General features: G+C 32.8%; 1 protein-coding gene across 5 annotated transcripts in view; it reads right to left on the bottom strand.

Moving 5' to 3' along the window:
- Positions 1-13,517, bottom strand: part of LOC118185996 (5'-3' exonuclease PLD3-like) — a 231,314-nt gene that overhangs the window by 26,715 nt on the left and 191,082 nt on the right. For all 5 annotated transcript variants that reach the window (XM_085823233.1, XM_085823237.1, XM_085823234.1 and 2 more), the window contains 2 exons: positions 10,347-10,470; positions 660-793 (listed from right to left, as the gene is read on the bottom strand). In XM_085823233.1, the coding sequence (XP_085679359.1) occupies positions 660-793; positions 10,347-10,470 (258 nt within the window). The remainder of the gene's footprint in view (positions 1-659; positions 794-10,346; positions 10,471-13,517) is intronic.

Raw genomic sequence — 13,517 nt, 5'->3', positions numbered from 1 at the left:
AAGTATTTTACTTTGAAGTTTCTTAAAATATTACCAACAAAATCTTAATTATCAGTAGATTGCTCTTCTTAATTTAACTAAAACGTGATCACAGAATGAAATTCCACAATTATTTTCATACTATCTAGCATTTTCTGAGATCAAATTTTTCTGCAAATATCAAGCAAATCCATGAAAGACAGATTTTCTTCCTCCCACTTGAAAAGTTTTAGTATAATTTTTATACTACTTTTTATAATGCAAATATATATATATATATGAATACACGGGATAATAATTATGAACTCTGGGTGTAATATATATATATATGAATACACAGAATAATTTCAGAACCAAACCAAAACTTATGAATTACGTTCAGTTTTTACTAGATTTCTGGAATATGAAAAAATATAATTTTTTAAAATTACACAACATACATCTACTTCTCTCACAGCTGTCATTCAGCATAGAAATATTTACATCCAAATTAAAAAGTAAATTTCTCATTCGGTTTCCATATTAACTAATAATACTGCACTACTGTTAAACTACACAGCAAATTTCTTCAATAAGTTTGATTCAGAAAATAGTTCTATATTCATCTAAATTCTAAAAGCAAAGCAATGGTTGCTAAAGCAATTATTTGTAAATTATAATTTTGTTACACTTTGAAGTACCTGGGTAAGAGAACGCCAGTCCATATTTGCACTTCCAATATAAAAGTGCTTTTTATCGATGAGGAACATCTTTGTATGCAGAACACCACTTCCAAGCATTTTCTTGAAATCCAAACTCCTCACCTTTGCTGCACCTGTTTCAAGAAAATCATGCAATAACATTATTAAGAAAATAATAGCAAAATTACTGCAAACAAAAACAATTACTGCATTTTAAAAAGCCCTTACTTTTCTAACTTCATTCTTGAAAGGCAAAGCAGAAATAACTATTATACTTCATTAGTTTTACTTTAAAGAAAGATGGTATTTAAGCTGTGATCAACAAGCATACAAAGACCCACACAAAACTGCACAAACACACACACACAAAAAAAAAAACATATACAGTCAAAACTCTTTAATACGGATGTCCATAATCCGGAATGATCCATAATCCGGACCTCAAAGTTACAAACTTTCTGCACATGCGTAAATGCAAAATGCGTCTACACATGTGCATAATACATTTACGCATCATAATTGCTCTTTATTTCATAAATTATGGCATATGCATTTATGCATGCACGTTTAATGTATAACGGATGGTATAAGCTAAGCTAAAATTATCTAATTATCTCTTTCAGTTAATGTTGCAGATTGCATTGTACCTTAATCTTCTAATTGGATCCGACTTATTATTTTTTGAAGACTGTTAGAGCAATTTTATAAAAGTAAGCTTGAACTTTCGATTATGTCAAAAAGAATTTCTGATTCTGGAGCTGCTAAAGGACCAACAAAGCGAAAGCATGTTTCAATGTCCATCAAACAAAAAGTGGAATTGCTGCAAAAAACGGATAAAGGCATTTCTTTTGTTTCTCTAACCATTCCAAAATCTGTTTATCAATTTCAGGCTGCTCTGCCGGGGGGGGGGGGACGTCACGGTGCGCAATGAACTGGAAGTTGATCTGTCAGCACTATCCTTATCTTCAGGGCAGATGTTTTTATTTATAATTCCTTACTAAATGTAGTATTTCATCTCGATGTACTCTGTCTTTCATATGATTTAAATCAAATTCCTCGTCATTATAAATATCACGAATACACACCAAATAGTTTTCTGGTTGCAATTTTCTAATTTCGACTATGCATAATGTATGCTTTACGCATGCGCGCGTTGAAAGAAATGTTTAATAAAGTAAACAAATAAATATTAAGCTTTTTTTGTAAATTTTGATACCCTTTATATCATAATTGCACTTTATTTCATAAATTACAGTTTCATATTTTTAATTTTATAATTTCTGCATACCATCTTACCAAATTTAAACTGATGATCTATAATCCGGAAAAACCGATAATCCGGAATCGTTGAAGTCCCGACGAGTCCAGATTAAAGACTTTTGACTGCATATATATATATATATACACTCACGTTTGTGAAAATTGCAACACCAAGAAGGAATCGTCATAATTGAATGCAATTTAATACACAGTTGAGTGGTAGTGGTACAAATAAATGATTAAATGTTCAAAGCAAACAAACAAGAACAAGAGATCAGAATCAGTATTTTGTGTGGCCACCACGCGCCGCAATAAGTGCTGCTACACGACGTGGCATGGAGTCAAACAAAGTTTGAATGTCTGACTGAGGAAGAGCATTCCATATCGTTTGTACGCGTACCCAAAGTTCGTCTGCAGACGCAACAGGACGAGGATCACGAGCAAGACGCTGACCAATGACATCCCACACATGTTCAATTGGCGACATATCCGGGGAACACGCAGGCCAAGGAAGAAGCTGTACCTGCTGCGCTGCAAAGAAGGATTTAACAATCCGAGCAGTATGAGGGCGGGCATTGTCCTGTTGAAATACAGCGCCTGGCAAGCTTTGAAGGAAGGGAACAGCTTCGGGCTGTAGAACTTCACGGATATACCGGTTGCTGTTCAGATTGCCCACAATTCGTAGCAATTGAGATCGTCTATGATATGCTATGGCGCCCCAGACCATAACTCCGGGTGTTCGTCCACTGTGGCGTTCGATAATGCACTCCGGAAGGTGGCGTTCACGGGCATAGCGTCTGACACGAATGCGGCCATCATGGTACCAAAAATTAAAGCGGGATTCGTCAGAAAACACGACATGCTGCCAATCAGCACGCCAGTTTCTATGCTGATTGGCCCATTGTAGCCGCAGGCGGCGATGGTCGTGCATTAGGGGGATCCTGTATAAAGGAGTCCGTGCGCGCAGTCCACACTGCAGCAGACGTCTACGAATTGATGAAGCACACAATGAAACACCTGTAGCTATTGACCACAGTGCTGCCAATTGTCTAGAGGAAGCTGTACGGTCCGTCCGCGCCATGCGGACCAGGTGTCTATCATCGCGAGCTGATGTCACATTTCGGGGTCCACTCCCGGGTTTCCGAGTTGTCCGACACTCGTCCGTCCACTGCTTCCAAACGCGCATCACTGTGCTGCTGTTACGCTGCACACGAGAGGCTACTGCACGATACGACAATCCAGCTTCACGAAGGCCGATGATTCTCCCTCGTTCAAACTCTGTAAGTTGTTCAAATCTCGCTCTCTTTCGTCGACGAGGCATAAGTACAGATTGAGTTAACGTTTACCACTAGCAGATAACCACCGATAACCATACACACCTCGCTACAGCCGTCTATTTATTCAGATCCATCAGCCGTTCAGAGGGCGCTGCTCAGCATACGCATGCGCTACGGATTTGCAATTCTAATCATTTGCATATCATGCGCTACTTTGCATTTCCTGAAAATTTCAGCTCACTCGCGTAAGTCCTTCATGGTGTTGCAATTTTCACAAACGTGAGTGTATGTATGTATAATTACATATATATATATACTGTTGTTGTTATTAAAAAAAAAGGAAATGTTCATGTTCTGAGCTGTTGAATGAGTTCAAGGCTTCAGAATATGCGTAAATATGTTATAAGGTGTAGTCCTCTTAGAGAGCATAGACTATAGACTTTAAAAAGACTATTCAAGAAGCATCTTCTAGCCTTGTGACACAAAACAAAGTCAAAAGAAGAGTGTATAAAACTCTTTTATTCAAACATAAAATTATTAACAATTTTGAAATTTGGGTTAACACAAGCCAAGTACTTCTATTATCACTATTCAATCACAGAAATGTATATAAAGAAGTAAAGAGCAATATTCAAAATTCAGTATCTATTTTGTTCATTTAAACTCCATGACATCACAGATGCAGAGCAATTTTGAGAAATTACACAAGCATCTTTTCTTGTCATAATATTAATCAAAATATAAATCAGATGTAATTAACAGTTTCTGATGATTCAGTTATTGGAAAATTATAAAGGGACTTAACAGTCTTTTTCCTTTTTACTTCCTTGTACAAAGTTAAAAGGAAGTATTGTAATCACGAAAAGTTTCAGGCAGCATATTTCAGCAAAAATATCCATTTTGACCGCTATCGAATGCAATTTAATGATGTTTTTGCATGATATCTGTATGTAAGGACAGAATAAAATACTGTTTTCCTTCAAAACTAAAAAACTGCTAAAAAAACTAAAAAAACTAAAAAGCTGCTTTAAAATTAATTCTGAAGAGAATTTTTCGTGCCGTCTGTACGAACGCATGTACGTACGTATCTCGCATAACTCAAAAACGAGTAGCCTCAGAACGTTGAAATTTTGTATATAGGATTGCTATAACATGTAGATGTGCACCTCGTATTTTGGTTGCAATCGGCCGCACCAAACGTATATAAATATATTTATATATATATCCACTCTGTTACCCGGCTCAGTGATCTCAAGTTTCTTTACTCTTATATGTTTGTAAATTGTACATTTTTTGCTTTAAAAATGATTGAATTATGTTGTTTATATCTTCTGGTTAAGGATTTTATGCCTTTAGTAAATATGTGTGCAATATTTTTAGAATTATCAACAATTTTAAAATTGTTTAAGTGCCACTAAGCCTAATTTGATGGCGGCCATTGATGTTTACATTTGAAACAGGAGACTAGTGGATTTGTTGCCAATCTAGAGAAACTTAGCTTCGCAACAGCAAAGATAATGCATTCATTTATTATCGCCAATTAAATCGTGCTTAATCCTTTCTTGAATTTTTTCGAGGAAATAAGCGTTTAAGATTTACTTCGTAATTTTTAATACAGATATTTTGAGTTTTTATGTATTTTTGCCTTGTCGCGAAGAGAGAGCTGATTTAATTGAATGAGAAATACTCAATCGTCTGTGAAAAACTGTTTCTTTTGTTTTGTTTGCTTAATTTCTTTTATACATAGTTCTAGTTTTATTATAGTATTTGAATAGAACATGTGGCAACGATTATATAATTCTTTAAATGATATAAATTTTGTGCATTATTAGTTATAATATGAACGAATAACTTATATAATTATTATATAAGTTAACTGTTATATAATTATTAATACTGTTAAGTGAATCTAGTGCCAGAGTGTCGCTATGGTAAACAAAAACTAGAGTGAATTTTAAAGAATGCATTTATTCTATTGTGGTTTATGCGCTGTCGGCGAAGTAGATTTAATTCAATCCAGTAAGTTTAAATGAAATGCAAGAAAAAATGCGTATAATTTAATATTCCAATACAAGGAAGTCATGTGGTGTACACATCAGATTTTTTAAAATTTAATTTTCAGTGTTCAGGCCTTCGGTAACTTGTACTTGAGCTATCATATGCAAATAAAAAGCAGAATAAAAAGAAAAATTAATTTTTGAACAGGAAATGCTCTCTTCAGAAATTAATAGCATATGTATTACCATTTCTTGCCATAAATTACAGCCACAACTACTGTGCTATCAGTCAGCAAATAAAAGTATAAATGCAAAAATATAATTACTTGCAAAAAAGGCGACTGCTACTTTGATGTGAGAAGGAACAGATATTTTGACAATGAATATAAGAAAAATAATTTTCTTATATTTGTTGTCAAAATATCTGTTCTGTATTTATTATTAATTAATTAAGAATAAGATCATAAATTCAGGAATTGTGATTTAAAAAAAGTATGCTAATTTTAATACAGGAAAGCAAGATGGATTCAACATATTTCTAAAAAGAAGCAAATTCATTAAATTGAGACATTAGTTAATAAGGATAGTATAATTTAGGTAAGTTGATTAATAGCGGCAAAACACTTAAAAGTTACTTGATTAAGTAAAGAATACTTTTATAGATGGAATTGGATGAGCTTTAAAATATATACGATATAAATAGTAGGCGGCTATAAAAATTTTAACAAAAGACTAACACGTTTATAAAATATAAATCTTAAATTCTAATTAAATGCCTCAAATTTTTCAGAAACAGAAATAACTATGCATAAAAAACATTTAAACATAAAAAATAAACTTTAAATTTTAAAATATCATAAAGTATCACAAAAATTTCAGAAAATAATGAGTAAATTTATCTATGTGACACAATTTATGCCAGAAACTAAACAACAAAACTTCATGCCATTGTTCTGATGTTAAATATTTGATACTCAGCAATAAATTTATTAAAAACAGACAGAATTTTTCAACAAAACATTTAAGCTTCTATAATGCGTGTGACTTAATATTTTATAATACTTTAGGTAGACATAATTACTATTATAATGCCATGTGACTGAACTTTTTTTTTTTTTTCTTAATGGCAGGCACTTGCCTATAATGGCATTGGTCACTCCTAAAGCCAGAAGAGGTGGCTATTTTATTGTGGAGGTGCCTAATAGGTGGCCACCGTTACCTCATATGAAGAGACAGACAATTTTATATCCATAACTTCACCAGGATTCGAACTTGGGCCCTTTGGTATCACAGTCAGGCTTCCCTAACCACTATACCATCTGGACGGCCCTGTGACTGAAGCTAAACCAGAGACTGTAACTCTCAGGTAGAGAAAGATGACAGTCCACCAGATGTGTGTGTATGGTTATGACACACAAGATATGTTTTCCTTAAAACAAATAAATAAGTGCAGAACAAAGGGCTAACAAATTACCAAGAAATTAATCAAAGGGGCATGTGAGTCACCTAGACATAATAATTCAAAAATTATCATGAATTTGTTTTTATAATCATCTAGATATAATTCAGAAATGTAGCTCTGTTGAAAATTTTTCAACTATTCCTCAAAAAGGACCAAAGAACTATTTGTTGTATTATATTTTATCGAGTTGTTTTTGTTTTGATTTTTGTTCTTCCTGTTAGCTTGTTAGCAACCACTTTTATTTAATTATTATTTCTCAATTATATATATATACAAACTGCACAGAGTAAATTTAAAACACAAAAGTTTTTAGGACATTCAAAAGTTATATAATCAAGTGCTAATGCAGCTTCAATTAAATCTCAAGTGATATAAATAAATCTACTGCTTCCATAGATTAAAGAAAAGTTTTGTAATTATTAAAATACATAAAAAATAACAAAACTTTTTACGTATTTTAAGAATTACAAAATTTTTCATTGGTCTTGGGAAGTTGCAGATTTATTTATGCAATTTAATTATGCATAGAGACAGACATACATACACACATATATATTGTGTTTACACCACATATACACTTTTACCCCAAATTCATGATGGTTTTGGGTTCTGAGTAATATTTTAAATTTTGAAGTTACGTTTATTTCAGCTTCACTACTTCCTTTGTTTTAACTGTTTTATTAAAAATTTGCTTTTCAATTCAATTGTTTGAAATAATAATAATAAAAAAAAAAGAATATTTTCAATTTATTACTTTTTCTTTTGTAGTTTCATCCAGATGTATATCAGAAATGTAGCTCTATTTATACTGCCTTTAGCTGTTGTTTGAAAAGTCAACAAATTGTTAAATTTATTTATTTATTTTATAACTTTACTTTTGTATTAATTTATTTTTGCTTTAGATTTGAATTTCAAATTCAAGCAGATAACTTTTTGACTGTTTTCTCATAACCCAGATAATCTGATCAAATCAAAACCTCTTTTCATCAACATTTTGTTCCTTCAATAAAAACCACATTCAAGCATCATTATTTTACAGCATAATACCAATAAGGGCTAATTAACTAGTTCAAGTGCAATTCCAACCCTTTAGGTGTTACATGAAAGCTAACTGAGTGAGTTTCCCCAACCACTGTTTGCTGACAACAAACACAAGTATTCAACTTAAGCTCGTTTTACCTCACCAACTGTGTGTTCAAACAAAGTTAGCAGCAGCCTAGCATCATTGGTGAAACAAAAAAATCCTTTAAAGGCCTTTGAAATTTACAAAGCTAACTATGTCTAAAAGAGGCTAGAACTATGGTTAGACAACTAACAGCTACTCATAATTCTCATCTTACCAGTTGAGTAAGCCTTGAGCTTCTAGTTTTACATGAGGCAGCAGCTATTCACAAAGTGACAAGCTGGACCAACACGCAGTCAACATTAATTCGGACTCTCGTATGATTACGGTCTATTTCTTTAATTTTAATTTGTTTTCTTTAATTTGTTTGCCACTCAAATCTGCATAATATCTGGAACTTGTGACCCATTACAAAATGAGGCAATACGAAAAATGTAAATTAAGATCAAACTTGTTAGTGAAACTCAAATATAATGCCACAGCAGAACTGAAACATGCCAGTTTAAAATCATGCAAAATTCCACCTCATTATATCCTTAAATTAATGCTACTATTCATGAAGTAAGAATATTTTTTCTGCAGAAATTGATGATGAAATACCTTCTAGACAGAACGAATCTAAAAGATGTGAGCTATCTTACTAATATTTTAAAGATATATATATATAAAGTGAAATGTGCATATACAGACTACCAATAAGTATTTGGACACCTATGCAAATGATGGTATCTGCGGTCCTAAGGTACGTCACGGACTCCGGTATATATCGTGTAGGAAACAGCATCGGCTTTAGTCGCATGCAGGATGCCTTGCAGTTCGGAACTCTCTGATTTCGAGAAAGGTATAATTATCGGGTATCACAAATGTGGCCGATCCTTAAGGGACATTTCTAGCGATCTGAAGTACCCCAAATCTACAGTAGCGTATGTGATTAAGAAGTGGAAGGTGAGCGGTGATTGTCGGAATGTGCCCCGAGACGGCAGACCAACAAAACTGGAGATAGAGACAGATGACTGCTGTCCAGAGAAATTCGGAAGAACCGCACCCAACCGATGGCCCTCACCCGCGAGGAGTTTCAACAGACATCCGGGAGTATTGTTTCAATGAATACCATCCGTAAGGAAGCACATCTGCTTGGTTTTCATGGTCGTGCTGCTGCCCATAAGCCTTTGATCACAAAGTCCAACTGCGCTGCTCGGTTAATGTGGTGCAAAGCACATCGAAATTGGACCGTAGATCAGTGGAAACGGGTTTTTTGGAGTGACGAATCAAGTTTCACCCTTTACCGTTCGGATGGCAGGGTCTGGGTCTGGCGTCTACCTGGAGAACGTCTCCTGCCAGAATGCATTGCGCCAACAGTCAAATTCGGCGGAGGTGGAATTATGGTATGGGGGTGTTTCTCCTGGTATAGGCTGGGACCCTTGGTCCCCATTCATAGTAGGCTCAACTCCAATGCCTACTGCACTATTTTGGATGACAATGTGCTTCCTACGTTGTGGCAGTTTTACGGGTTGGACCCCTGTTACTTTCAAGACGACAATGCCAGTTGTCATGTTTCGACGTTAACCAAGGCTTGGTATGGTGCCAATGGAGTTCATCGAATGGACCGGCCTGCCCAGAGTCCAGACTTGAACCCTATCGAGAACCTCTGTGACAAGTTGCATCGCCGAATTCAGGGGTGCACTACCCGTGCAAAATCGGTGAAGGAACTTCTATGTCTTCTCCAAGCCGAGTGGAAGAAAATACCACTAGCTGTCATACAAAGACTTGTGGAAAGTATGCCCTGGAGGATCCACGCTGGAATTACCTCTCGTGGAGGCTCTACCAATTATTGATTTTGAATAAAGTTAGTTTTTCTTTTATATCACAGGTGTCCAAATACTTATTGGTAGTCAGTGTATATATTACTTGGTAAAGATGAAAGTATGATATATATATGTAAAATATAAAAAATATGATGACTTTGTTCTGTGCAAATAGGCAACCTATAATTAACTTTCTGCAATTTTAGGAGCTTCCCCTATACCATTACTTTCAAGAACATTCTGGCATGTTATATAACCGCTGGTATATATAAAGAGTTCCCGCCATTTTTCGTCAGACTTCTACTGCTGCTACCAGACTTTTGTTGCCATTCTTCCCATCTTGCCTTTGTTAGAATAGTCATAATGCAGTAAATTTAAAGTTAATCCTATTTGTTTAAATAATTATTGATTATGTAATTTGGATAAACTCATCTAAAGGAAATATGATCTGCAGTGAGAATTTAATAAACATGTGGGACCTTAAAAGCTAGAGTCTTCTTTGTCATTCCTGTGCCTGCCAACCAAAATATTACATAAAGACACACACACACACACACATCATACTTTTATTTTTCACTCAAGATGCATATGCTTTATAAAATAAAATAAAAAGCAAGTAGTTAAAGTGTGAAGCAAATGAAATTTAATTTTTCATTTCTGGGACATATTTTAACATAGTTTTAAATAAACAATTTTAGAAGGAAAAAATTTTACTTACAGTTAAAAAACAACTATCTTTGCATTATCTTAAACAAATGTTTACCTTTAACTTCTAGTTCTTTAGTATCATAGTCAGGCATAGATTCCGTTGGATCACTTTGTATGATTCTGATACGTATTCCACGTTCAGTACCAGCCTTCATTAGATCACTAAATATTTTGTCACCCTAAAAACACAAATAAACTTAACAAAAAAAATTAAAAAATAGTATTATGAATATACTTCTAACATACTATCTCAATATATAAATGATTAGGTTAGGTGAAATTATGGTAAATAAACTGAAACATAATGAACAAGAGCAATCAATAACTAAAATAAACTAAATAAAATACTACTGGAATCTTTAAAAAAGTAAAAGCAAAGGGAAATGGTTTCAGTTTAGCACGTGTTATACAAAATAAATTTACACATTTCAAACTATGATTTTGGTTTAACTTCATGAAATTGAGAAAAAAGAGAAATGCCAAAAGCATTCTTATTCATTTTCTTACAAATCTTATATGAATTATACAGATATCGTCAAACTAACGCAATTAAATTTTTTATTAATTCAATAATCAACTATATGATAGTTAACATGAAAAAGAAAAAGTATACATTCAGAAGTCGTTAATTCAGACACCCATAATCCTGAATGATCTATAATCCAGACCTCAAAGCTACAAACTTTCTGTGCATGCGTCGCGTTGACGCACGAGCGTAAGACCTTTACGGTTGCAAATATGCGTGTGCGCATGTGTATAATATGTTTACGCATGCACGCTTAATGTATAACGGATGGTATAAGCTAAGCTAAGATTATCTAATTCAGTTAATGTTGCAGATTGCGTTGTTCCTTAATCTTCGAATTGGATCCGGCTTATTATTTTTTGCAGACTGTTAGAGCAATTTTATAAAAGTAAGCTTGAACTTTCGATTATGTCAAATAGAATTTCCGATATATATTTACTAATATGTAAAGGATCTACAAAGCAAAAGTATGTTTCGAAGTCCATTAAACAAAAAGTGGAATTGCTGTAAAAAATGGATAAAGGCATAATCCTTTGTTTATCTAACCATTTCGAAATCTGTTTATCAATTTCACCCTGCTCTGCTGCGGAGGGGGAGGGGGGACGCCGCGGCACGCAATGAATTGGAAGTTGATCTGTCAGCACTATCCTTATCTTCAGGGCAGATGTTTTAATTTTATTTGGCTTATAATTCCTTACTAAATGTAGTATTTCATCTCGATGTACTCCGTTTTTGATATGATTTAAATCAAATTCCTCGTCATTATAATTCGCTTCCAATAGTGAAGAAAGTGACACAGAGGTTATTGAAAACGAAAAAATTCCGATTGACAAATTAGTCGGTATTCTCGACACAGCAATTATATGACTTCAACAGCGGAACTTTGTAACTGAAGAAGAAATTATGTCTGTTTATAGAATTAAAGAGAAAGTATTACCACATAAAATGCAACTTAATATTTAGCAACTTAAACAACTTACAATTACAATATTTAGCAACTTAAACAACTTACATTGAAAGAAATGTTTAATAAAGTAAACAAATAAATATTAAGATTTTTTTTTGTAAATTTTGATACCCTTTAGATCATAATTGTTCTTTATTTCATAAATTACGGTTCATATTTTTAATTTTATAATTTCTGCATGCCATCTTACCAGATTTAAACTGATGATCTATAATCCGGAAAAACGATAATCAGGAATCGCCGAAGTCCCGACGAGTCCGGATTAACGACTTTTGACTGTACAAGGATTTTTATTAGTCCAGCTAGTATACTTTCATAAAAATATTGAACATTTCTAATTCAACATCTCATTTTAATACAAGTTTATTTAAATCAATCATATTAAAAAGTAGAAAAAATATTCTTAAGGACTGTGTTTATTGCTTTCAAAAGACTTAATTTAGTATTTGATAAAGCTTTCACATTAAATTTGAAAGTATTTTGGGCTCTCCCGAATAGAGACATGCTGGCACATGGAAAATAAAAGTATTTTATTTTCACCTGAGGCAACACACTGTTTTCATACAGCTGAATTTGTTAATTAAAATTGAAAGATACAAATGTTTTATTTCAAACAGTGTTGCCACTGCTCATCTTTAAATAGTTGAGTTTGTTAATCAAAAATTCTGTGAAGTCTTATAAAATATGGAATTAATAATAAAACAAATTTAAAATTCAAAATTTAGGCTTCCAGGTGCACATATTTGGGTGGAGGACTACATTATTCAAAATTTTAATTACTTTTTGTTTTTTTGTAATGCAAGGAACATATATATATAATTTATAATAAGAAAACTTTCCATATACCATCTCCAAGGAACACTGTTTATTTTTATCTTTAAATTTCTAATTAACTTTTGTTTTAAACTTTAATTTTAAGATTTTATCATTTTTGATCTTCTTATTTTGAATTAAATTTAATATTCTAATATGTTTACTTTTGTTTTTGAGTTTAAAAATGAGAGATTCGTTCAGATTAATTGTGTTCTTAATGATAAACATTAATTTTAAGATAGTTTGCTATTTTGTTTAACAAGATTCTTTTGGCTTAAATGGACTAATGTCTTTATTAGGATTGAGTTTTAACTGTGACTTACGGTTTGGATCTAGCAAATAATTTGATGCTTACTTGGAAGTAAGATGAAACACTCTCTTAATTTAGTTGTTTTTAATTAATGGTAGATTGGATTATGCCCTTGATACGTCGATTAATCTGTGATCAAAGACAAAGGCTACTTTTTCAATAATTAAAATCTTCTTTTGGTTTTGGTATTTTTGAGATTCAAGATTTTTGTTAAAGACTCTTCTTAGCAGATTTTTTTAAACAGATTGAAATTTCTATTTAAAATACTAATTTAAATTCTGACTAAAAATTGTTTTCATTCATGGTTTTAAGTTGAATTTGTGTTCCTTGGAGATGGTATATGGAAAGTTTTCTTATTATAGTACAAAGTCCGTAATTCGGACTCGTCGGGACTTCGGCGATTCCGGATTATAGATCATCAATTTAAATCTGCTGAGATGGCATGCAGAAATTATACAATTAAAAATATGAAATTGTAATTTATGAAATAAAGAGCAATTATGACCTAAAGGGTATCAAAATTTGAAAAAAAAAAAAAAAAAAGCTTAATATTTATTTGTTTACTTTATTAAAAGTTGTTTAAATTGCTTCATTTTTTGTGCTAATCACG

The sequence above is a fragment of the Stegodyphus dumicola genome, chromosome 9, assembly GCF_044657685.1.
Source record: "Stegodyphus dumicola isolate Sdum_Otavi_A_Nest chromosome 9, ASM4465768v1".
Taxonomy (NCBI): Eukaryota; Metazoa; Arthropoda; class Arachnida; order Araneae; family Eresidae; genus Stegodyphus; species Stegodyphus dumicola.
Note: the sequence above shows the minus strand (reverse complement) of the source record. Positions and strands in the feature narration are given on the sequence as shown.